This window comes from Malania oleifera, chromosome 1 (genome assembly GCF_029873635.1).
Source record: "Malania oleifera isolate guangnan ecotype guangnan chromosome 1, ASM2987363v1, whole genome shotgun sequence".
Lineage (NCBI taxonomy): Eukaryota > Viridiplantae > Streptophyta > Magnoliopsida > Santalales > Ximeniaceae > Malania > Malania oleifera.
This window is the reverse complement of record NC_080417.1, coordinates 147471490-147499086: the sequence shown is the minus strand read 5'-3', so window position 1 is coordinate 147499086 and position 27597 is coordinate 147471490. Positions and strand designations below refer to the sequence as shown.

General features: G+C 37.6%; 1 protein-coding gene across 9 annotated transcripts in view; it reads left to right on the top strand.

Annotated features, from left to right (window-relative positions):
• LOC131166095 (uncharacterized) overlaps positions 1-27597 on the top strand; it is a 46845-nt gene that overhangs the window by 9791 nt on the left and 9457 nt on the right. For 8 of the 9 annotated variants that reach the window (XM_058124416.1, XM_058124393.1, XM_058124409.1 and 5 more), the window contains 6 exons: positions 1981-2476; positions 9675-9826; positions 9902-13282; positions 13843-14055; positions 23856-24059; positions 24494-24697. In XM_058124416.1, the coding sequence (XP_057980399.1) occupies positions 1981-2476; positions 9675-9826; positions 9902-13282; positions 13843-14055; positions 23856-24059; positions 24494-24697 (4650 nt within the window). Of the gene's footprint in view, positions 1-1980; positions 2477-9674; positions 9827-9901; positions 13283-13842; positions 14056-23823; positions 24060-24493; positions 24698-27597 lie in introns of those variants that run through there. The other variant, XM_058124441.1, reaches the window with a different exon arrangement.

Below are 27597 nucleotides of genomic sequence, written 5' to 3'. Positions count from 1 at the left end.
GATCAGATTGGAGCATGTTGTTAGATTTTCCTAACCCTGCTAAATAAACCTAAACAGCTTTAGATCATTGAACATAGTTCTTTCCATCCAACTTTTGAGTCGTCATCTGTAGCAGCAATGTAGGAAACAAATTTTTAGGATTCATAGATTCCATCCCAACACTTTCAAATCAGCAGCCACATCAATGTCAATCAAAACTTATTAGGACAATCACAAACTATGTGAAGCACCAACACAACCACGGACGAAGTGAATGACTCACTGACATAGCACTGCCACAGCCTCACAACTGGACATATGAACACTGCCACTGCTCCAAAAAACCGAAACAGAGATTAATGGAGTACCACGAGTGCATGTTAAAAAAAGGTTTTGTATTTTTGAGTAAAAAACAGGCCCAACAGCTTGATAATATTTGTCAAGAGAAGGAATCAGAACATGGCAGAGGATAAAAATAGGTGGCCAGAAACTCACCCACGCGCGGACGTGTGGTTCGGCACTGCTGGCATTTGGCTGGCACGTGGCCGCGCGTTGGAGCTCCTCCAGTGACAGGGTTTTGTTGGGTTAGGCTTTCAGAGGGTTCTGTGTCTGGGTACATGGTTGGTTTTGTGAAATAATGAGGGGTGGAGATGGATCTGAGAAGGACAGCTGCGGGAATGACTTTTCTGGCGATGGCTGAGAAGAATAGGGTTTACGTTGAATCACGCTCTGATACCATGTTAAGATTTGATTAAAATGAATGACCTCACTTGATTTATAATACAAATTAAATACATTCTAATGACAATAATACCCTTACTAACTCTCACTAATTAACATACTAACACACTTAATAATAATACTAAAAGACATAAATAACCTCTAACAGTGACCTCAAGAGAAAATCCAAATCTTACCTTTTGTTAGTAAGCTCTGAAAAACTGAAACTATAGCCTCCAGGAGAGGGGTTATTACTAAGTTACTGAAAACCCTAAAATCTCAACCTTTAATCTCCTTGGGAGAGATTTTAACCAGCCATCCATTTTTTAGAAAGTGATGAAGGTGAAATGTCTGTAATGTGACTACTTCTTTTCCTTTTGTATTGGGAGGATATCTTGTTCTTGTTTTTATTTTCCTTTCTTTGTTGTGCTATTTCTTTCTTTATCTAATGCAATCCTTCATTAATTCAAACAATAAAATGCTATAGTATTGTGAACAGTTGCCAGTTACAATAATGCGGACCATAAATGCTGGCCTGTCCCCTTTATTTTGGACCTGGATGCTTCTGCATTCCTTGGTTTGGAACAAAACTTTGTAAGAAAATATCTACAGAAATCAATGAAGATAGAATAAGGTCATAAACTTACTGTTTTTTAAAGGCTTATGTTGTACAATTGGATTCAATAAGTCCTTACGGGATAAATTTTCAGATGCTGATTTCACAGGATCTAGTTTTGTTCAAATTGCGAATTCTAGCCAATTGAAAGGCTCTTTTGACAAATCATCATTTGGATTTTTTTTTCCTGTGGTTAGTGATGTGGATTGATTAGGGGAAATGCCACTTGAACTGATAACTAGCTGGTTATCCCTGCAATGTCAAATGTGTTGTGGCGCAACAATTAACTGGACATCTAGGCAAAGTTCCTACATTTAAGACTAGTGAGAAATGAGTCCAATGACAATACTAATTGTTTTTTTCTCAAGTGAACTTTCTTATCAATAAGATTCGGCATTCAATTCATTTTGCTTTGCAAGTTGTAAGGCTTGAATGTTTACTTGTGAGAAATGACAAATTATGCCACTGCAGAAAAATTCTCATATTATGTTGAATTTGCCACATACAGGACTTGACTATGGAAAAATAATTTAAAGACATCACTAGTTACAAGAAAATTTTCGTTTGGGTAATTTTGAAGTTTAGTAGATAGGATTTGATTTTTCTGTTCACGTTCTACTTTACTGTCTACTGTTATGAATCCTGAAGTGGTTGTTTTATTGCAGCGAATTTTTCCCGCTCTTCTCGAAGGATCATTTGATTTCTTTAAAATTATCCCCAGCAATCCTTTTGCATTACCAACAGTCCTGCAGCAATCTTTGTTATCTTTTCTAATAGAATGCATTGGATGGTGTCCTAAGCGTGGCATTCCAGTTAGAACTGCACCTATGATGTACAAGCATCTTCATCCATTCATCAACTTGCTAATTTATTCATCATTTAGAGACATAAAGGATCAAGCGTACGTTCTGGCACAAGCAGCCATGTTAAGTACAGGTGCATTTGACAAGAATTCACGGGAAATTGTTGCATGGTTCTTATTTCTACCTGGTTATAGTAATGATACTTTTTCTGTTGAAGATGAAAGGATGGAAGTCTTTCAGAATCTGTCTTCAGTTGTTGTTTCATTTTTATGTGATGCCATTTCCAGTGTTGGCAATAATTTATTCAAATATTTGAATCGTGTGAGGTCCTGTGCTTACCATTTAAAAGGCACAAAAGGTAATAACTACAAAACCTTTTTCCTGAGGTGATGTCATTACATAGTTTTAGTTGGCAATCTTTTTGTTTTGAATTGAATTTTGTTTCAGAGCAAAATGCTCTTTCCTTCACTAAATTTTGTACTTTTAACTAAATATCAATTTCCTTGCTGTAGTATTTGTACCGATGTGCAGATCACTCTCTTTACTTTGTCTGGTTGAATTTTTCATCCAAAATTTTGTTGATAGTATGGTGCTTTTTTGCTTATGTGGACCAACAAACAAGCTGATGACGATGTTGATTATTACTGGCAAGAAAAATGCTCTTTTGGTTACTGTAATTCTACTGAATGCTGGATTGCCCCTTTTGGTTTAGGTGCCATAACTCATAATACAATTTCTCCTTTAGATTTATTTTTTAATGCATGTGCCGTTTAGTATTTAGCATTTTACTGGTTTGGAAGTGATTTCTGAACTGATCTTATGGGAATTTTATTTGGCTGAAAGTGTAATGTGCAGCTTTGTATTCAGTAAAACTACAATGAGCAACAAAAAAGTGCATTTTTTTCCAACAACAATGACAACAAGCCTCATGTATGTGGGGTTGGCTATATGAATCCTTTCCCACCAATTAACACGATTGAGGGCATTTTCCTCACTTAAGAGCTGTTAAATGCTTCCCAACTACCTAAGTTATTTTAGGTCTACCCCTAGCTCTTCTACTTGGGTTTAAATATACATCATCTTGTTGCTAGCCCATATGTGTATAAAATTGGATAAAACAATGTTAAGACAATTTGGGTGCAAATTTCAATAGGCACAAAGTGTTTGGTATTCAGATTGGAATAGTTATTAGAAATACAATGTTAAGGTACAGTTACCTAAAGAGCATGTTGCCCATTATTTTTTATATTTATATGATAACATAGCCTTGGGCAAAATTTTGGTTACTGTTATTGTTTGTCCTGCTTTCACCTAGCCAAGTTGGAGTATTAAATTCTGTCCATTCTAAGTCATGAGATTTTGTATCAAATTATGGTTCTTATTTAATATTACAGTATTGTCTTCCTTTTTGAAATTAGCTGCGAGTTTAAGATTAAGGGCCTGAATACATTAAATTGTTGAGGGTTGCCGGATTAAAACATTTTCATGTATTTTTAGGATTCTGTGAGGTTTATAAATTGGCCATGCTATAGGTTGAGAGTCAGTATGGTCAATTCTGGAACATTTCTGTGTGGAACAATGTTTTATGAGGCCTTTAATTTTGAGTTCTTGCCAGTTTATATATTCACGAGCTTGAGTTTTTTTTGCAAATTTTACTTCCTAGTTTGAGTTGCAATCCATAATGTGCATATTGTTGCAATTGGGTTGCATGGTGAATGGATGCTTTTGTGGGCTGATTTTTGTATTGTTGTTTATTGAGGTTTAGCACTTTCACTCAGAACATAGAAGATGTTTTCTTTTGACGTTGATCATGCATTTAGTGCATTTCCTTGTGTTTTTTACTTTATTTTATCTGATTGGAAATTATGCTTGCTTTATTTTCTCAAGTTGTTTATTGGATTTACCTCAGGAGATGTTCCTTCCCATGTTTATTTTATTAAGTTGCTTATTGAATTTGCATTTTTTGAATTTTTTCTGGCTTCATCTAGAAGGGATTCTAGGATTTGGACCTTATGTGGTTCTTGGGTTTTCTTTGCATGTCCTCTTTCTCTCATTTAACTCATCTTTCCTTTTCTTCTTCTCTTGCTAATCAGTTGGAGAGTTGAGGTTTCTTTAGAGTCAAGGCTTTTTATTTGTTAGGCAGTAATCTGTCGCAGATTATGTCACTTCACAGAGCTTTAATCTTCAAAAGTTTGCGAGATGAATTATGATAGTTGTTAGACCCGTTCTCACTTATTTTTTGCTTTACTTTGCCATATCGAAGTTACAAAACAAGTTGTTCGGATTTTTGGGTGAGAATTGGGCTTCTTTGTGGTCTTTGGAAGATTTATCCATGGTTTTAAATAATGGTGACAGTCCAGGTAATGGTAACAACCACGGTGTAACAGTTGCAGCCATCGTGGACGTTATGCAACTAGTGACGGTCTCCGCTTCCGTGGTTTTTTGTTTTGCATTAGCAAACTTCTTAAAAACATATAGATTCGCATGTTTTGATCCCATAATCCTTATACTAATGCTTTAAATGATCTTTAGTAAATAACATATAGATTCACATGTTTTGATCCCATAATCCTTATACTAATGCTTTAAATGATCTTTAGCAAATTTTATCAATTTAAATATAACATATACTTCAACTATTGGGTGTCATTTGGTCGGGTTAGTTGCTGTTGGCAAGGGGAAGCATGCGTTTGGTAATTTTCACTACTTTATTGATTGTAAGGGAAATTCAAACTAAGACATAAAAAATATAAGGAAGTTTAAAATATAGAATGCCATCTTTGTACTCTTTTTAGTCTGTAATGGAATTTTTGTTATCCAAAAAAGTAAAATATAGAATGTTCATTTGTTGAACAAGAACAAAAATGCACACACTAGAGTGTATTTTAGTCTCCAAACTAGGTGTAAGAGAAGTAGAAAAAAAAAAATTTGAAAGGACTTAGAATACAAACATATGTAATTTAATGACAGAAAGTTAGGTTTGTTTTAATGGTAGTTATTGAAAAAATGCATAATAAATGTCAAGGATAATAAACCCCAAAAAATGAATTTTTTTACTGAAAAAATCACCAACTAAACAAACCAACTTAAACTTGAATTTTTAACCTTCAGTAAAGGGAAAAGAAAAGGGAAAATGCCAAAAAAAAGACTCAAAAACCAGTTTTAGATATTCACAGCCAGTCTGACACTGTAATGGCCTGTAACATTCCGTAATGGTTATTATGGACTTTACGTTGTGAATCGGAGCACCTCCGAGATGTCGCCCAATAACGGTCTAGGAAGCCACTGGTACTGTTACGTAATGTCTGTAATGGCCGTTACGCACCGATTTTTAAAACTATGGATTTATCACTTCTTTCAGAAGCTTTGGAAGAAGGATGCTGGTTGATTGTGAGGTGCTCTGCTGTTTTTGCAGTGCTTTGAGATATTTGATTGGAGAGGGATGCTTGCATCTTTATTGGGAATTCTTTGCCTTTTGTAGTTGCTTTGGGATAGAATTGGGTTCCTTGCTTTGCTTGGAGTTTTCTTTTTGTAGTTTCAAAGGAATGCCCTTATTGGATCAGTGCGATTGTCTAGCTTTACAGGCTTGATGTTTTTTTTTTCCTCTTTTCCTTTTCTGTAAGGAGCTTGTCCTTGTTGTATTTCTCTTCTCTCAATGCATTTTGTTTTCTAATCCCACACTGAAAAGATGACAAAAAACAAAAAAAAAAGAAGAGTAAAGGATACATTGTGAGGGTGTTTGCTATTGGGCGATGACCTGAGATTATAGTTATTGATGGTCAAAGAGTCGGTGTGTTTGGTTGCAGCATTCTTGTGGTGGTGATTCCAAATCACTCTTGGTGATAAGATTATTGCCCAGACAAGTATCTTCCTTGTGTCCTTGAATAGAGTAATTATCCTTGGACGGTGATCTTGCTGAACAATTTTGGGATTATTCTGTTCCCACTCGAACATCTCATAGACCAAAATGTTTTTACTCTGACTAGCATTGCATGAGTTATACCTACCCTATTTTTCAGTATAAAATGCCCGTGTGCACGTACAATCTAGTATTTATATGCATTAATAAATATATAATATACAACAACGACAAACCAAGCCTTGAGTCCCACTAGGTGGAGGGTCGGCCTCATGAATCCTTACATGATCATGGGCAATTTCCTCCAACAAATGCAAGACAATCCTTAAATGTATAATATGTATACTATATATTATAAAGGGCAAATTTCACTATTTGCACTTAGTTTTGTTTCAGATACCCACATCAATTTGTTGCAATTGACCTAAACTTTTGCGTCGCAAACATGATAAGAACCATGGGTTGAAAAATTGTGGAAACCAGACCCAAACTGACTTGATTATTTTTGCCAATCACTTAAAAAATGGTTTGAACAACATGGACCCCCTGAGCATGCGAAGAAGAACCTTCCATCTAAGAAATCCAGTAGCTTCACTTGGTTAAAGAATGCTGATATGGCTGCTTCCAGTGATCCAGACTCTGCCTGTCCCCTTGATATTTTGGGAATAGGAATTGTTTCCTCGATGACATGGTTGCCTCATTCAATGGTGTTGATCCATTTGGTTTTCGATTCACTTTTTTCTGGGAGCTATTGGCCAATCTTGTGAAAAAGGCCTTCCAATCCGGCAACTGTCTGTAGAGGCTAATATCTCTTGCGACCGCCTGTTGCTTTAGGCACTGGTCGTCGTTACTCCTCTAATCAGTCTGTCTAGTCTAATGCAGTTCCTGCTCTATCCAATAAATATTTCCATCCATCCCTCTCATTCCTTTTCTGATCCATGACAATATGTGGAAAGGATCCTACTAAAGATTCACGTTTTCTTGTCTGGAGGAATCTTGACATCAGAGATATGGTGATGCGACTCTATACTGGGACTGGTTACCGCCTCATATTGATTATCTCCTGGTCTATGGCACTCAATAATCTGATGAGTTGAGCAATGCATTATTTGCTGATGATCCTCCCTCCCGTTCACAGCTTGAGGCTCTGCCATCATTGATGCCAAACTGGACAACAGTGAAAATGGGATAGACATAAGAATATTTTTGAGGATCTATCTCATTTAGAACCTGATGTGACCTCTCCGAAATATTCATATGGATTGATAAGTTCCTTGCTGCTTTTTTGGCCATGGATGATGAGTTTAGCCTATCAGAAGTCCCAAGCTGTGTCAGAAAATTTTATGGCATGGTGTAATGGGTGATCACCAAGTATGATTCAGGTGAACCGCTGGAGAAGTTTGGCGAGTTTGCAGAGTGAGCATTCCTGGCTGATTGAAGCTGTGTATAACATTTCAAAGCTGACCAGTGAGCTTTAGAAATCACTGTTTGTGGGAGCAAGTGATGTTGTTGCTCAATTGGACAGAAATGCAGCGCAGGGTGCAATGTTGCTGTTGAGAAGTTCAACATGCTTCTGGAAGGTTGTAGAGATTCTAGAAGTATCACTGTGATCGAAAGGGTCTGAAGAATTGAAGTAATCGTCTTTCAACAACTGACATGAGTTTTGATCATTGCGACCTTATGGAACTGGCCAACTGGAATCCGCAAAAGACGAAAGTGTTCCTCGGATACTTGCTGGAAGTGTGTCCTGCATGAACAGAATCGTAAAAGCAATGATCTTGATGGAATATGAGATGGGAGTACTGCCTCGTTTATTACATCATGCCATCCAATGTGTTCAAGGAGGAATAGAAGAAACTAGAGCTTGACGAGATCAGCATTGACAACACCCACAGTTTGCCATGAGAATCATTGGAAGGAGATACCGCATTCTGGAGCAAGGTCATCAAGCACTGCACTGTTGTCCTCTTCTTTGACATGAAGAGGTTCTGCAATATGGTGTTCTCTTGCCATGCTTTGATCTACTAGAGCCTCTTCATAACCTTGCACATGCCATTGTCATCTAGCTCCTCAACTTTGCTAAGTCATATTCATGACAACATGTGGTTGGCAGAGATGATGCTTAAATCCCTTGACATTTACGATACCCTCTAGATGTCATTCCTGCTGTTGGTGGTCTCTGGCTTTGATCTAGGACAGACCATGCACATTAGCTTGAGTTGGAGATCACAGTCGGCAGCAGCGCCTCAGCAAGATTGCTGTTAACATCTTCTGCGACCTCAAGATTTCCATCAGGTGAAGAACAAAAAAGTGGGGTTTGGATTTGGTGGGTCATTTATTGGGAGCGTGAAGAACAAAAAAGTGGGGACAGGGAGGTGAGTCACCTCCACATCAACTTGTTTGTTAATTTATTAGATGATCTATAATGTAAAAGTACATTGCAACACATTTTTTGTCAATTGCAAGTTGCAACAAATCGAAGTTGGGTGGCTGAAACAAAACTAAGTGCAAAGTTTAGTAAATACCTGTGCAATTTACCCGTATTAGGGGTGTACATAAATTACTGAAAAACCAAAAATACTGGACCAAAACCAAAGTGTTTCACATTTCTGTTTGGTTTTTTGGTTTTGGTATTTCATTTCTCGAAAACCAAAAATTTCGGTTTCCGTTTCAGTTTCTGTCATGCAGACAAACCAAACCAGGAAAACTGAAAAAACTGAATTATATATTTAACTACTAAAATTTATCCCATTTCTAATTTCAAATTATTAATTTATAATTCTCAATTGTTTTGTATTTTTATATATGAATAAAAGATAACTAAGAAGGGATGGAGCCATTTTATGGAGGAGGATGAGGGCTACTCTCCCATGTTTCACTGGTGCGGGACAAGATTCACATGAACAATGACGCTTTCATGCCCAGCTCTCCTATGATTTTGTCCCCCATTGACTGCCACTGAATTTCGTGGAGCCTTCTCCGACTTAGAAAACCAAGGTCTCACTACTCATGGGCTGTAGCAATTACGTGGCCTTCTTTTCTTGAAGATCAAGTTAAACTAAAACAACCTGGGCCTGAAATTTAGTTCTACCAAAGTTCAATTTGTTTAATAACTGAAGAACGGACCAGTAAACCGCTTCCGTCTTAGGACTGAACCTCTGGTGTAAAGTTCGGTATCAGTTTGGGATAATGAGAATCAATTTATTTTGGTTTGGTCATCAGTTTTTGTTAAAACCGAACCATTTAGAACTGAGTGCACTCCTAACCTGCATTATAAATGTAAAAATGATTAAAAGATTAGACAGTGAAATATAATCTGAAATTAATAATAAATACAACTAATTTAATATTGATAATTATAGTTAATTATAGCATCTATTTGACTATTTTTTTTTTTGGCATTTTTGGTATTAAATGGCAAGTAACCTTGGATTTTGTTTGACATGGGAACAAACTTAATCATGGATACATTGTGATAGAGCACACCAAATGTAATGATCTTGGAACACATGGATCAATTCTTACTTGGTTGAAGATCACAGTTAATCTTAGACCACCATGTTGATCCTATTTTGGTCTGCCCACACTGTCTAAATTTAAAAAGGGGAATCAGTATTTCAAGTTTTCCCACTCTTATAATGAACATGATGACGTAATGGAGCTACTTTTACTAACATTCTGAATTATCTTTTGGCAGATGTTTCTCCTGATTTCAGCCCTCTTGTTATATGTGTGCTAGAGAAGTGTCTAAGATTGCTGAGTTCAGATTCTGGAACTTTTACATTACCTGAGAAATCTATGATATCATTATTTGTGAGCAACACACTAAGTTACATAGTACAAACTCAGGTAAACATTTTGTGTTTTACCTTTCCATTTGCATCTGTTTGTACATAACATAGTAAAATAACTGAATTTTGATAGGTTGAAGGTGAACTGTTATCTTCCTTGATTGATATGTTCTTATCAGAGAGATTTGGTGACCGTTTCTTTACAAATGAGGATTCTAAGAGTTTATGTGAGTGGAGGCCATTGAAGAAATTGCATCTCTTTTTGAAGAGCATAAGAAATCGACAACTCTGTGGCATCTTGTCTATTGATAGAGAATCTGTGCATGCTGGTGGTTCTTTTGCTAATACACTTTCTGAAGTACAAAAAATTGTAAGTAGTGAGCATGATGGTGGATTGGTTGGAATAACTAAAGCATTTTCCTTCTCAATGATTTGCGCAACCCCTGATGAGATATTACAAAATTTTCCATCTGTTATGTCGATTTCACAGAGCTTGCTTGGTCTTCCTCTTTCTGTCTTATTTTCTGTAGTTTTTCTTGAGGGAAGTCTTATTGGTGGTGTTTCCAAGTTATGGCCTGAAATGTTTTTTCATGGTTTGGAAATGGCTGTAGATGGCAACAGTGGAGAAGTTAATACTTCTAGAAGGCCTATCAATTGTTCATCTCTCAATTGTGGCAGCGATTCAATTGACTCTGTTTCTGTTGCATTTAGTTTATTTTTGAAGCAGGTGCCTTTCTACGTTCTATTTCCTGTGCTCATGAGCTTTGATGATTTGAGTTCATTGGAGCACTTGAAACTACGAGACTTGCTTTTAGCTAAACTGTCTGAGTTGACAATTGATCAATTTATTTCTTCTTTTCGCCTTGTGCTGTTCTGGATTGACCAGATACGATCAACGTATAAAATTAAACCTTCAGGTGAACTGGAAAGGCTGTCTGAGATATGCTTTTTCTTTATAGAGCATATATTAATGCAGCTATTAATTGTAAATCCTGCGTCTGATCGTCCAACAGTCGCTGGGGCGCATTTGCCAAGTCAATATATTCAAGAAGTGGTTGAAACTATTTTCTGTCATCCAGCAGTGGCAGTGTCATCGGCATTGCTTCAAGGCTTTAGCAAGGATTTCACAAACAGAAACATTGGGCACAATTTGGAAAATTTGCTTTGTTTATGCAAGCAGAGAGTTCATAAGATGGATTATCACCCACTGATCCTGTTGACAACTACTTTAGACCATTTCTTGGCTTTGTGCTATGGTCAGAAGTGTGATGTCTGCACAAAGGAACATATTTTAAAGGCTTTCAGAACTCTGGTTCAGCAGCTATTTTTAATATTCAGGACTAACTTTGACCTGTGCATGAAAACTGAAGATTTGGCGCAAGTTGTCCCCACGTTGTGCACTTTATATACTTTGATTCCTTACATATCTCCCTTTGAGCTGCTTGAATTAGTGGATTGGATATTATCTAGACTTGATGTAAATGAGATGATGCTTTTAAAATCTTTCAAGGATTCTGCGCTGTCTGTGGGATTGTGTATTGCTGGTCGTGCTTTTGAAATTCTATCCAGTTCTATGGGATGGCCAAACCTAAAGACAGAAACATATGATTTGTTCTGGGGATTGGAAGAGAAAAATGCCCTGTTTGAGAGAATTTATTTCAAGACGTGTGAGTTTTCAACATGCTGTAAACTAGATGTTGCGGATCTATGTTTGCTGAGAGCTGTAAATGCTGCGTGTTTGCACAGATATTGGCAACAGCAGAGCTGTTTGCTTCCGTCGACTTTTGCAATGTTGAGGGTGATACAAAGCACTCCTATGGAAATAGTTTCTCATTGTATATACAGAACAAATGTGACCAAAGCTGAATTGTTGTTTCTTCTTGTTGAAGTGAGCCCCAATCATATGTCAGCCTTTGGGTGCTTGATTTCAGATATTTTAAATAAAAGATTGCTTCTTAACAAAATGGAAGGGACATGTAGTTGTAGTATTTCAGATGAGGACTATATGATGCTGTTACCTGCTGCTTTGTTGTTTTTGGATTCTACTCTAATGAAACTTGGTGAACTGTTTTACAAGCATTTTAGGAGTATATCTTCACATTATTCGAGGATTCTCTTGGATGGTTTTGTTAACTGGAGGAGTTATGTGTCTGGAGACATATTTAAGGTCGATTTTGGTGAATTCTTGCCTTCATCATTGGAGGAAGTTTTCAATATCATCAATTGCAGTCTTCTTGTAAAAGCAGTTCATATGTTGCAGCATCACTTTGCTTTATCAGGTTCTATGACTTTGAAAAAGCGGTTGAAGCTATTTAATTCCATTTGCTCAGAGTCAGGTGCATGCAATGGTCTGCTGGAATGTGATGTTGGTGAGATTGATTCTTATTCATTCAATCAGTCAATTAACTTTGTAAACAGAGTTGTTGCCAAGATATCCATCTGCAAGTTACTGCTATTTCCAAAGGATGATAAGCTTCAATCCTCACCAAAAGAAGCAGATGGGAAGGTGGAGGTGATTTGGTCAAAACTAGAATTCAGTAAGGAGGTCTTGTCAAGAATTCAATTGATAAAGATTTTGGTTCATGCTTGGCAATTGATCGTGAAGAAATTCCCTTCAATCTCTAATGAATATCTAACAAAGGGCACAAATTGTTTGTTGTTCAAATTCTTGGAAGTTCATATTTTGACAACTGTTACTGAGTTGACCACAAATATGTATGGTAATCATCTACTATTGGATTCTCTTCCCTTCATAGAACAGTTTGCTAGGTCATCCTTTCTTTATAGGTTTGAGGATCCTAAGACACAGCAAATGCTCCAAACTGTTCTTACTTTGTCTGGTAAATCTTCACGTGTTTTAGTTCTCCAGCTTCTGCTTGCTCACTCTCAATTTGCCCCTTCTCTTAATTCTGTCTCCAAATCATCTGGTTATTCTCAGATTGGTACCTTTTTTAGGCCCATGTCCAGCATTCTGGGGTCACTTGTCATTCCTCGTAAACGTAATGATCCGTATGCCAGTGATGGCAAGGAGAGTCCAGAAAGATCTGAGCTGAAAACCAAACAGTTGGAAGTTATTAAATTGCTCAGAATACTCTATCATTCTGATTCTGTTTCGGAGATAGATTTTGGCATAGATTCCAAAGAACTGCTCTTCTTGCTTTTGTCTTCTTATGGTGCAACGCTTAGTGAAATTGACTTGGAGATATACAATCTGATGCATGAGATTGAATCATTTGATGGATTGGATGGAAATGTTGCTGAGATGGATTATCTGTGGGGAGTTACTGCTGTAAAGATTAGAAATGAACGGGCACAGGAGCAGGGTATTGTTAATGATGTTGTTGATAATGAAGCAGCTGAAGAACGCCGAAGAAGTCTGTTTAGAGAAAACCTTCCCATTGACCCCAAAATGTGTGCTGCAACAGTGCTGTATTTTCCCTATGACAGGACTGCTGATGATGGACCTTTTCATCAGAACAAGATTCAACGTGATAATTTGACGGGTGCTTTTGAGGTGTGTGTGTGTTTCTCTGTGTGTGTGTGTGGGTGGGGGTGGAGGTGGATATGGGCATGTGTGTGTGTATAGGCACCTTTTCCTGCAAATGCAATCATGCTAGGTACCTATATTGGATATTCTGAAGCCACATCCATTTTGGTTTCTCCATGTGATTCATTAGTTTTGTGTTAATTTTGTGATTATTTGTATCTATTGATTTTACTTTTACATGTAGGGTCATAAGTATGGTGTATGTCTGTTGAAAACTTGGAATGGTTCATTTTGCAGTTTATTGTGAATTTGAACTCCATTTCCTTTTTGTATTCTCTTCCCCTCTCTCACATTCTATTTCTTCTCTCTCTCTCTCTCCGTCTCTCTATTTTTTTCCCCTTCTTCTTTATTAAGAACAAGTGAATATACACCAAACATTATTGCATTTGCAGGAAGAGTTTACACACACACACACACACACACACTCAGAGACCTTTGTGTATGGTATCTTTTTCAAAACTGTAGAGCTTTCAAGTGATTTGTGTTTTTGTTAATGCTTACTAATTTCTTAGGGATATTTTTTGCAGATGAAGTCTGCTGAAGTTGAAAGAACACAACAATATGATCCTGTTTACATCTTGCGGTTGTCAATCCATAGTCTGTCAATGGGTTATCTTGAACCACTGGAGTTTGCCAGTTTGGGTTTGCTTGCCGTCGCATTTGTTAGCATATCATCTCCCAGTGACGGGATAAGGAAAATGGGTTATGAGGCCCTGGGAAAATTCAAAGGTGCATTGGAGGTAACAATTTCTATTAGCACATCTTGTACATATTATGAAAATTTAATTGTATTTAATATTGCCTAAGTTAGGTGGGGTATGAGAACGTGGAAATGTTTACATTTAGGCTTTTTAAACATCTAAGTGCATGGTCATAAGGAAGCACAAGGAAACAAGATGCAATGGTTATGTGGTTGAAGAGTAGTGTATCCACCCAATAGCAAGTCGCCATATCCTCCAACAAACTGAAAAAAATCCCCAAAGAACTGTCGTCTTGCAGATCATTCAAGAAAAAGCCCTAAAAAAGCAGAAGCTAAAGCCCAAAAAAGATCCAGAAACTCTTTTTCAGTAAACAGCAAGGTGTAACTTGCTCTTAAAAAATATTGCATTCAACCCCATTGTAGAACCAAAAAATTGAACCAAGCATGCTGCAGCAAAAGCCGTTGCCTTTTCTCATGAACACCCCAAAACCCAACCTTTATAAAATTCACAAAGATGGTATTTATCACCAGAGCCATGGTTTTTTCTGATCTAGCTTTGCACAACCTCTAAAATAAGCAATTACATAGAATCAGTATGGATCACATTTTCTTTAGCATTACCTCTGATGTTCAAATGTCCATTGGTGGTGAGCATGCACAACGCCAGGTGAGGGAGAAAATGTTGTCATATTCAATTGAAGCAAATGAATAGGTGTTATCTGTGCCTCGAAGAAGCGGAATCGGTGAATTGCATCCTTTTCCACCGCTCTTGGACTAGGAATTTCTGGAGCCTAGCCATTTCCATTGTCAAGCAGAAATGGGTTATTGCAGCCCCTATTGAGGATGAGATTTGAGCTTGGAAGGAATCTGCTCCAACTAGTCCAAAAGGAAGGCCATTTCCCTTATCCCTCTTGCTATTTTTTGGGCTGTTTTAAAAGAAAGGAATAGGAGGGCTTTCGAGGGGAAGGTTTCTTGTCTGTCTTGGATAGCTGGATGTTTATGATCTCTAGTTGGCACAGTGGATTGCCTGGGAGAGACTTGTCTGTAATTCTTGATTTCCTTGATGCATTCCTTCGATTGGAGTTTTTTCTTTTGTTCTTTTGCTGTTCTCTCTGTACTGTTCAGCATCCCCTTGATGCCCTGTTTTCTCTAATGAATTTCCTTTTCTTTACTGATAAAAAAATTGAAGCAAATGAATCTGATCAATTATTTATAAGTGAGATAATTGTAGATCACAATTCTTCCACGTTTTTTTGTTTTCCGTTTTTTTTATTGGAAGCTCCAGAGGGCATTGGCTACACATTGAGGCTCATTCCCCCCCCCCCTCCCCCCAAAAAACAAGGCTTTCCTCCAATATGGGTGTCTCTTCCTCAAAGTGTGGTCGGTGGGCAACACGGATCCTTTTCTATTGTTTTGCTTGATTGAGGAGTGAGGACAGCATCTTCAGAAAGTTGGAGGAACATCAAGTCCTTTTATACCCATTAGATCTAAGTTTTCAATGCCTCAAACCTTGTCACATTGACTTTCTCATTGATGTGTGGTTTGGTTCCTTATCTTCTGCAAATACTACTCTAGTTTACAATGGATGATAATTTCTCATTGTTGTGTGTTTTGATTGCATCAACATAAGTTGATGCAATCATGGAAAAAGAAGGGCAAATTTTATCAAACCAAAGCTTTAGTTTGATGGTATGATGGTGGAGGATCGATTGGAAGTTGAATTGAATTTTAGGTTTGGGTATTGTTCTTGATCACTATAGCAGCACTGATAATGACAGTAGTGCATTGTAGTCTGAGTTGTAGCGGTACTACTAGTGGGTTTTTTACTATCTTCTTAAAAGTGGGTTTATAGGCGTTTGGGTGTTTATTTATTTTTCAAATTTTATTTTATTCTGTCTAGCCAGCTTTACACAATCAAGGTTAGTTTTTTCCAAAGGTCAAGATTAATTATTGCTAGGGTTAAGTTGGTGAGATTGCTATATAAGTTTGCAATGACTTTCCCTTGAAGGGGAATGAAGTAATACGTGGTGCAAATTGATTGCTCCTAAAAAGTGTGCTGCGTCTTTATTTGAGTGATTCCTGGTACGGATGATTGTTGGGATAATAGTTATATGTCTTATTATATTGACTCTTCTAATTATTATTTTTAGATAAAATGAACAATTTATTGATGAAGAAAGCAAAGATACATAAACTAGAGGATAAAATGCCCTTCTACAAATGAACAGAAAACAACAATAACAAAAGGGCAGCCTTCAAATCCTTTTGCAAATCAGTCAGCAACCCTCGCACCCTCAAAAAAAAAAAAACACACGCACACAGACACAGAGGAAAAAAAGCATCCCAAAACCTAGGATAAGGTGTCCTTTGCAAAAAGAATAAAAAAACCAATTTCAAAAGGGCATCCCCTGAATGAAAAATAGGAAGGTGTGACTTGATATTTGAAGATCCAAAATTTTTTTTTACCAAAGCCTAGGTCCAATTAGGTTGCTATTCCACAATATTTTCCTTTCTTTCTTCCAAAGTTCAAGTCATCCACTGCTTGAGAAGCGCTATTTCTAAAGCAGGGACCAGTCAATGAACTTGACTGTTTAGTCCTCTCAGCAGGTTCACCCTGTTCTAATGTCAAGATATATACAGAGATATATGTCATGGATGTATAAGATTGCGGTTTTGGTTTGCACAAAGGACTTTTTTGGCTCATGATTTGATTGCTGTTAGCACTTAGCAGCACCTTTTCTGCACATTTATTCGTCTCTCGACTTAAGAGGTTATGTTCAACCATACAGTTCATTGACCATTTATGAGAGAACCAGCTGGCTTGCTTCATGAAGTCTGCACATTTATTGGTCTCTCGACTTAAGAGGTTATGTTCAACCATACAGTTCATTGACCATTTATGAGAGAACCAGCTGGCTTGCTTCATGAAGGCATCTCTTTATTATTATTATTGCTTATTTTATCAGTGAAGAAAGTTCATTAAAATGCATCAAGGTTGCCACCCAAGTACAAACAAACAGAAGTACATCACCCGCATTGCAGGGTTTCAAAAAATTCAATTATTACATGAGTATCATTCGCAATTGGTCCGCTGTGCCAATTAGAAACAGTAACAATCCAACGATCTTTGACAACACGAAGGGGTGCGGCTGATCCCTCCTGTTTCTTTCCTACCACACTGACCTGAAAATGGAAAAGGGGATGAGGGAAAGAACTTCCCTTCTTTCCTTGCTGGTGTGGATGCATCTCCAAGCCCTTAACTCCCCTCCACTGTTCTGGCAGTAGCCTGCTGCTGCCTGATAAGGGAATGGCCAGGTTCCAAAAAATTCTAGTCCAGAGCTATGCAAGACAGCTTATTCAACATAATCCAGACATAAGTAGCACCTATTAACAAGGGGTAGGCCTTTTCTGGAGGTTTGTCTATGGTAAGAATCCTTTCGAGAGTTTCGTACCCACATGAAGAGAGCAACGCTGTGGGGGCTGAACTTCTCCATATGGGCCTCCTGGGAAATTTGTTTCTGTTGGTGAGATGAGATGTTTATAGCAGGATCTGACTGTAAAATCCCCATTTCTGTCCAAGGTCCATTTAGGCTCATTGGTAGGGTCCTGACTCCTGGCACTGGATTTTATAAAGACTACATTAAAATTCTGAACGATTGTCAATTTCCCGATTGAAGGCATTCCTAACTGGGGGAATGTTCCAGGAAGTCCCATGGTTAATGAGCTCGAAGAACTTGCTAATAAAGGCTTCTTTGTCACGGGCCAGCTTGAAGATGGAAGGGTATTTTGTGCTAAGCGCACAAGATATCATGCCAAAAGAAAATATTCTCCCCATTTCCCACTTCAAATAAATGAGAGAGAAGGGATTATCACATCCTCTCCAGATGAATTTCCAAACACCAACGTCATAAGCTCTGCTCACCTCTTTAGAGGCCTAACCATTAATATTACGGTGTAGACTACATCTAGAATGCTGGATAACTAAGAAACAACATGTACAAAAAATGAAAGTTGCTGAGATGCGTATGCTGAGGTGGATGAGTAGTTTAACATTAAAAGATAAAGTAAGAAATAAACATATACGCAATAATTTAGGCATAGCACTGGTTGAAAACTAGATAAAGGAGGTGCGACTTAGATGGTTTGGGCATTTGAAACGCAGGCCTAGTAGAACACATGTGAGGAGGAGTGCATTAGTTATTGTTTTTGGCATGAAAAGGGATGGGGGTAGGCCTAAATAATTTGGAATGAGGTAGTGAGGAAGGATTTAATAGCCTTTAATCTAATAGAGAAAAATGCTCTGGATCAGGTGAATTGTTGTAAAAGGATTCATGTAGCCGACCCCACCTAGTGGGACTTAAGGCTTGTTGTTGTTATTGTTGTCGTACTTCCCTCCAGAAATGATTCTTCTCCTTTATGAATCTCCAGATTTATTTCCCAAGGAGGGCCTTATTGAAAGCAGGAAGGGTTTTAAGTCCTAACCCTCCTTTTTGTATAGGTGGTTTATGCAACCCTCATTTAACAATATGCTATTTAAATTCCTCACCCTTGCTTCCCTAGATGAATCTCCTTTGAATGCCTTCTAACCTCTTAGCAATTGAGCTATGGTTGGGAGAGAGAGACATAAAATAGACCAGGAGGTTTGATAAGGTGTTCTTGATGGGTGAGTCTCCCACCTTTTGATAGATGATTCCTTTTCCAGACAGCGACTTTTCTCTCTTAATCTTTCAATGATTCAGTCCCAAACTCCCTTAAATTTCGCACCCAAAAGAAGACCAAGATAGGTAGTTAGAAAAGCCTCTAGCTTACACCCTAACAGACCCCGCAAGGAAAGGCCCACCTTTACTGATCTTCACTGGAAAATTTCATGTTTAATCCAAGTTCACCTTCAATCCTGAAACTGCTTTAAAACTGAGGAGAATGCACCTGAGATTGAGGAGTTGCTGAGGGTCATCTTCCAATCTTTGTGTCATGATGGCTTGTGATACAGAGGCTTTGGAAGCAACTCTTGTCTCTGTTGCGCCTTGTCAACCCCTGTAGCTTATATTCCTCTTCTCTATAAAACCACATCAAAGCTTACCTTAATACTTTATGTAGGACCTTGAACTTAAGTGGCTTTTGTAGCCAATCATGGCCAGAAACTGCAGACACAGCAAGAACGTATGAGAAATGGTTAAGAACCTAGTTTGTGGCTTTTTGCTGAGTCAACCAGTTCACTGGTTTTGATTGGGTCATAGTTTGGTCAATATTTGACTGCTATTGGGACAATAAAAGTTCTCTTCCTTTTGGAGTCAAAACAACTTTATTTTCCCTTGGGCTCAAATTTGGAAGGCATCAACCCTAACAAAAGTTGCCTTCCTTTCTTGGGAGGCAACCCGTGGCAAGACTTTGACCATGGATAATTTGCAGAGAAGGAGTCTATCATTTGCAAATAGATGTCTCCTTTGCATGGTTGACTCAGAATCAGTTGAGCACATTCTCCTTCACTGCTCTTGGGCAAGGAATCTCTGAAATACAGCACCAACTCTGATTGGACAAAGTTGGGTTATCGCTAACTTTTTGGAAGGGGGACTCTGGGCCTGGAAAGGGATTCATGCAACAAAGGCAAATAGAAAGGATATGCCTCTCATTCCCCTTGCAATTTTCTGGTAAGTTTGGAAAGAAAGCAATAGGGGAGTGTTCAAAAATTCATCCTTAACAATCCAAATCAGCAAAGAACACTGGTTTACTGCAGTCAATAGCTGGCATGGTAAGACAATTAATGATTTTGATGTAATCTTTGATTTGTGTGACAGCCTTTAGGATGCTTGATTTAGTGTACCATGGGCTGGCATCCCCTTGATGCCTCTTCAATATAGTTTCCTTATAAAAAAATTGAACTGACCTGTTTTGGTTGGACTGGTCAGACCAGCTGTCCAGTTAGGTTTTAAAGCAATGTTGAGAAGTCATCCACACGTCCCCAGCTGAGGAAAAAACCCTAAAGATGCCTACGCTTCTAGTAGTGAGGAATTAGAAACCAAGTACAGCACACAAATATCTGGGCTGATTGCTGTATTAGGTTTCCCCACCTGCAACAAGTCATTAGCATTAGTTCAGTTAAGAACTGAAGTTTAGGTAAATGCCTGACTTATAAGGAACCTTAGCCTTTCAGATTACTTTATCCCAAGGGAAATTAGAAGGGTCCAGTGGTTTTAATAAATATAATTGAAAGGATTTAAAAGAGATTGTTCTATAACTATCCCCAAGCCAAGTATGAGTATCAAACCTCAAATGAGTGGAACTTATTTGGAACTATCGATAAGTTGGCATGCTCAACTATTTCTCTCTTTAATTAATATTTTGAAAGAAATATGAATCCCAAAAAAACAGCCACGATGCAAAGAATTAAAAGAAGCTCTCAGAGCATTAGTCACACCTTGTTTAGTCCATGTCATGATTCATAAAATGTTTCATTGTCATTTGCTTTATGATGACAGCACATCTTCTTTTGTAAATAATCAAATCCTCATATTATGACTGTTCTATTCTAAGGAATAGATGTTCCAGGAACCAACTGTAACGTTTAGCTCTAATCTCTCCTATTCTCAAGTTCCTAACAAATCTTATCCTTAAATATTCTGTTATTTCCTCTAGTTCCATTTGTTGAAGAATTGTGGTAATTAAAGAACCTAGCGAATAGTTAGGTCTCCTATTCTCTTAAAAATAAATTCAATATACAATAAATGATATTAATACCCTTATTGGAACTCTAACATGTAACACTCCCCCTTAAACCAGAGGATATGGCAATTGCTTGATTGTCACACATCAACTCCGTAGGCTCTAAATGCTGAAATCCAAACTTTTTAAGCTATTGTTTAACCATATCAATTCAAGGTAGTATGTAAATATCTGCCATGGCCCTATACTCACTCTTAGCAAGCACAATTTGCTTCTTAATCCTTTAAGACACCAAGTGTTCACTGACAATCGCACTGTATTTCAAATGGCAATTAGCTTAATTCACGTATCCCTAAACATGAGTATGATCCTGGTTGTGATACAAGAAACCTCTCCCAACTCGCAAGTGCACCCTTGAAATATCAGTAGAGCACATCCTCCTCCCTTGCATTTGGACCAGGAATATTTGGAATACGGTGTTAACTCTGATTGGACAATGGTGGGTTGTCGGCTTATCGCTAATTCTGTTGGAGGTGAACTCTGGGCCTGGAAAGGGATTCGGGCCACAAAAAGAGAAGAGAAAGGCTATGTCCCTCATTCCTGCATTTGTAAAGAGAGGAATAGGAGACTATAATGTAATCTTTGATTTTTATGACGCCCTTCAGGGTGCTAAAATTTCTGTACCACGGGCTGCATCCCTTGATGCCTTTTCAGTAAATTTTCCTTTACTTATCAGAAAAAAATACGCCATTCCAATGACTGATTTGAGAAAAATCAAGGAATTGACTTACAACACTAGTTGCGGAGGAGATAGGTGGTCTGTGTGATTGTATGATAATTTAATTTGCCAACAAGTCTCCATCCTAACGATTCATCCCCATATGTTACTAATTTTTCATTGGGATCTATGGGAGTATCATCAGGTTCGGATCCCAATGCCCTTTCTCATTGATCATTTCTAGATTATATTTTCTAAGATGGTCCCCATAGAATATCTACATGCCTCAATTCCCGAGAAATAGTACAATAGTCTTGCATCCTAAAGATGGAACTTGGTTTATAAAAATTGCTTTAGATGCATGCTATCATCATCCGTGATGACAATATCGTCTACAGAAACGATGACTAGAGTCTTACTTGCAGCATTATGATGGTAAAGTTCAAAATGATCCACTATACGTCTCTGGATACCAAAATAATCACCACCGCACTGAACTGACAAAACCATGCTCTAAGTGACTGCTTTAAGCTGCACAAAGAAATTATTTTGACGACATTCCATCCTTCGTTCTCTTTGAGCGACATTCTAGATGGTTGCTCCATGTAAACTTCCTAAAGATAAAAATGGTGGAAGGCATTCTTTACCTCTAATTGGTGTAAAGGCCAATGAATGTTGTGGGTAAAGAAATGAGTTGAATGGAAATGAGTCTGGCCACAGGAGAGAATTATGTCCAAATAATCCAAGCTATACGCCAAGTGTAACCTTTAGCTAGTATTCTAGCCGTCAAGCAAACAATAGAGCCATTTGGATTACTTCCACTGTAAACACTCAACAACAGCCAACCACACACTTACAAGCAGGAAGTTGCAAAAGCTCCCAAGTATCATTGGCCCTCAAGGTGTGCATCTCTTCATCCATTGCAGTGCTCCATCTAGAGTGGAACAAACCTTTAGGCGTAGAGTTCGGAGTAGAGAAGGATGGTAAAGAGGTAACAAAGTAGTAAGTGGATGGTGATAAAGGATCATATACGACACAAAATTAGAGATAGGATGCAGGGTATGCATATGTTTACCTTTGCAAACAGCTATGGTAAAATCTGTTTTATGGGATTGGATTCGTTATCTGGCCTCACTTTTGCAGAACCACTTTGGTGTTCTGCCACTGGTTTTTTTTAAAGAAGTGTGTTTTTCAGATATTCAGTGGGGGTGGGCAAGCACTGTTATTTTGATTGTTTTTATTACTTTTGTTTGGTTTTTTGTTTTGAATAGGTGGACCTCTTATTGTCCTTATGATATATTCTTTCTTTTCTAATGAAATCATCTTCTTTTATTATCAAAAAAGGGGGCATTGAGTAAAAACTGCATCACTCCAGAACATTTTGGACACATTCATTTGGGGTAGGAGAGTACAGGTGACTTCCAGAATGTGTGTTTTTCATATCAGCAAACCCCAGGTGGCAAACAGTAATCCTGGGATGATGGGGAGGTTTAATAGGGCTAAGGGATTTTGGTTTGGTTTGGCTGTGGTGGTGACTCTAATCAGACCGTCAGCCACCTCTGTCGACCTGACCGATCCAGCTTGTATAGAATCAGTGTTTTAGGTCTCGTTTCTTTGCTCTGATACCATGTTGTCAAGTTGACATATATAATATAAAAATAATAAAATAAAAAAAGCTCGATTAGGCTCAAAACTCAACTTGAGTACTATTATTGAGCTCAAACTCGACTCCTTAAAATACTTGAGTAGCTCAAATTTGAGTAGAATCGAGTCAAGTCAAGTCGAGTTAGGGGACGAGTCGAGTCCAAGTAGCTCGCAAGTAAGCTTGACTCACTTACACCCTCTAATCCAGCAAACAGTTAAGTCTCTTATTCTATTTATATTAAACTCAAGTTCCTCAATATCCAATGGATGACATTAATATCCTATTATCCTTACACCCTAACCTGTAAAGCTGTAACAGCATCAATTTCTTATCCATCTTAACATTCTCATTTTAGTTTGTCTGGGTTATTTATTAACTGTTTAGTATTCCAGTCCAGATAACATAGATGCTCTTATAGCTGTATGATAAAACATTTTAATTTTAGAGGTATTTGGTGATTATATAGCACTTCCTGATGCACTTATTTCATTTAATGAAGATTTAATGTCTTATGCTTGAAATTTGACACCTTGCAATTTTATTTATTTGATTTTTTCTTTGTCTATTGGTTTGCGACTTTGAAAGTGGATTGCCACAAGAAAAAAACATCATCTACTGTTTTGCATGATTTTAGAAGGATTGCACATATTGATGCAAATCTGGATTATTAATGTAAATAATCAATCTCTTTATTTTTATGTTCATTTCATTTAGCTAGGCATGTATAGTGCCTCCTCTTTATGATGGTGGATATTCTTCCTTCTTGCTTTTGATTTTGTTTCTAGTGTTCCGCTAGAATTTAATCTATTCATTACAGAACTGTAAAAGAGGGAAGGATGCAATGCGACTGCGGCTTCTTTTGACATATTTGCAAAATGGAATAGAAGAACCATGCCAGAGAATTCCTTCCATAACTGCTGTTTTTGCGGCAGAGGCTTCTTTGATATTATTGGATCCTGCGCATGATCATTACTCAACTATTTGGAAGCTATTGATGCACTCACCTAAGATGAATATTAAGGTATATCTAAATGTGTTTTGTAAGTGATAACTTTCTGTGTTACTTTTGTTGATTAACATTTTTTCTTTATATTTATGGATGTTTGATTTAGTCATTCTATTAATATGGTTATGGAATGGATTTAAATATGTTAAATTAGCACCTTGTCTTGCATGTGGAGGCAAACAGATGACACAAAGTGTACTTTAACAAAAATAATGGCTGGAAAAACAGATAACAAGATTTGAGAGAACGTACATCTTTGAGCTAGAGCCTCGTACATTTTTCAGTCACTTCTTTACCTAAAAGCTTCAGCTCTTTGTTGCCAGACAACAATAAATACCAAGCCTTCCAACGAATCACAATCAACCAATCTTTTGAAAATATCATGTTCTTTTCTACTGTATGAGGTTCATATAAGTTCTTATTATTATTTTTTCCTGATTTATTTGCAGAGTGTACCATTATTTCATAATTTTTTCTGGAGTAGCTCTATCAATTTCAAAGCAGACAGATTGTGGATTCTCCGGCTATTGTATGCAGGGCTGAATGTAGATGATGATGCTCACATATATATCAGGAACTCCATTCTTGAGATCTTACTGAGCTTCTATACTTCTCCTCTTTCAGACAATGCTTCAAAGGAACTGATTCTTCTGGTAATTTTAACCTATTAATACTTTTGCAGTTGGATGATCTATTCATGAAAAAAAATGTATTCAGGATCTAATTTTGACTAGAAATTTATTATCCCGTGCTTCTTATTCTTTATTTGTGTTACTTGACGTATATATTCAGGAATCAATTTTAAATTTTGGGTTTTTTAAGAGGGTCTCTCTACTCTCCTGGGCAATGAGTCTCTTTCAGCTCTCTTGTCCTGTAATTTCTCCTCAGCATCATGGCTTCTGTACGGCATGAAAAGTGGTGATTGTGTTTGATCAGTTCTGATCAAAGTGGAGGCCTTCTATCTGAGACTAGTCAGACTGATTTTTTTTTTCTTGTAATTGAAAGCGGTGAGTGAAGTTTTCTTTGGTAGTGCTGAAATGGTTCTTAGATGGATTGGCGTTTGGTAGTGTGAGATATTGGCTTCCAATTCGTCAAACAAATGGGGAAGTTATTGCCCCTAGGTTTGGTATGGAAAGATTTTGGGTGTTCATTCATGGTGGGTCAAGAGGGGACGGATGGCAAGGGTTTATGCAAGAATTCTGTGCATTGGTTAGGGATTTCCTCACTGGTAATGGTGGTGTAAGTGTAGGATTATAGTGAGGAGTTTGTTTGAGGATCCGGGTAGTGATGGCGGAAAAGAATGAGATTGTGCAAGATGTGGTTGTGTTATGCAGATCATGGTTTTAAATAATGGCCGCAGCCGTTACGTAATGCTGTTACGTAATGGTTTTTTTGGTTCCCAATACACACCGTGAAATCTGTGGGAAGAAAAATCACGGCTGTAGTGGCCGTTATGGACTGTGACCGTTACGTAAAGGCCGCTACAGCCGTTATGTAGCTGCTACAGGACGGTTACGCCAAAAGAATTATTTTATTTTTTATTTTTTCTTCTCACATTTGTTTTTTCCCCGTCTTTCATAAATCATTCTCAATATGCTATGTGGCAAGAGGGGGAAAAGATTATAATGAGGATGATAATGATACAAAATTTACTATTCTTTTTAAGTACTAACAAGAGATGCATTAATTAACAATTTGAAAATACTAACTTGTTAGGAAATTATTTTATTTTGATAATATTAGAAATTGGATATTTATGTTTTATATTTTTCAACTTCAGCCTTCTTTTCTAGTTATTGTATATTTGTGTTATTCATATGCCTTATGTGTCTAATAGATTATTGGAGTGTATAATGTATTTTTTTTTATTAATTAAGTTAGCACACATAAGAATTTATCGTGCATAAGAACAATGAGAATTGTAAATACACACACAAACACACGTAATTTTTTTGTCAATGGTGGTTTAAAACAAATGTAAACTTTTTGCCCTTACCAAACAACATTGTTAGTTGAACTAAAAGATTCAAAATATACTAACACTCTTAAGAAGGGTTGAAAGTTTAAAACTTTCAAATACACTAATATGAACAAGGTTGTGTGCGCTTGAACAAAATTCACGGCTGTTACACCCGCTGCCCGTTATGTAACATCCACTACTCCCGCTCCCCGTTACATCTGTTACCATTACATTATTCTACCCGCTACCATGATTTAAAACCATGATGCAGATGCAGCAGAAGCCTATACACTCATCTCTGGAGGACATCATCTCTGTCTGGGGGGGTGAGGAATGCAGCAGCAGCTGCACTGATGCAAGTAGGTGACGAATTGACGACAAATTCACAAATAAAAAAGGCCATACCCAGTGCACAAGGCTCCCACTTTGAGTGGGGTCTGGGACAAATTCACAAATAAAGACTGAAATTTCAGAGTAGTGTTTTAGCAATCTTTCTTGATTCTAATAACTACTGAAATCTTCAAAATAATAAGGAGATTACTTCTGTGAATTTCTGTCTAGCAAATTGGGAAATTTCTAGGCACAACGCGAGTTAATCCTGAGATCAGTACCTTTTTTGGTACTGTTTTAGGACAGTAACTAACGCTTTCTGCTAGCCTCACGCGCCTTTAGCAGTGATAGAGGACTGGTAGGCACCACAGAGTTGAATCCTCAAAACCCAAGCCTCCAAATATTTACAACCCTAGCTGGTTTGGAATTGAGCTGTGCAGAGAAATCTTTTCTAAAGACAAAAGCAGAAGCCTGCCAGAATGTGGCTGAAGGCTCATATTTGCACCAGCCCAAGGCTTCTGAGAGAAGCCAACTCCCATTTTGCACATACCCCCCCCTCTTTTGAAGAAAACTTATCATCTAAAGCCACACCAAAATAACTCCCATCACAAAACAACCCCTGAATATTACAAAATGAACCCCCACCCTCCCCACAAAAAAAAAGCTAATTTTGCCTTAAAAAACTCCAAAATTCAAAAATTACAGAAATACCCTAGCGCCCGTATATAACAAAACTGGATAAAAAAATATTAAATAAATATTGCAGACTTGCATCAAGCGGCAACGGTAGATGAAGCCTCGTCATCTAGATTCTTGGGAATCGGGATGCATAATGCAGTTTTTGCTATGTTGGGAATGTCAAGGAACCTAAATACCTAGGTTAAAACAAGGAATTATATTAGGTTCTTATAGCATGGGGTAATTGTTGAATTTATTACTTTGGGATGGGTATATCATCGTCATTATTTGTTGTCTTGGCTGGGGAATGAGGATACTCACTCTTCGAGGTGAAATCCCACAAAATTGGCCACTTGCAGGAATCAAGATGCCAATGAGCATCCGTATTCCCTCTAAAAATGGAAATGCCACATTAAAATTTGGATTATTATTATCACATTCCTGGAAATGTTTGATGAAAATCTTGAAACAAACAGTATGCAAGGGACATCAAAAGAATTTGGCATTATGCATACGCAGCAGCCAAGAATAGCTCACACAAGTACAAATCAAGAAATCTCAGAAGGAATGCTATGTCTTTATAAT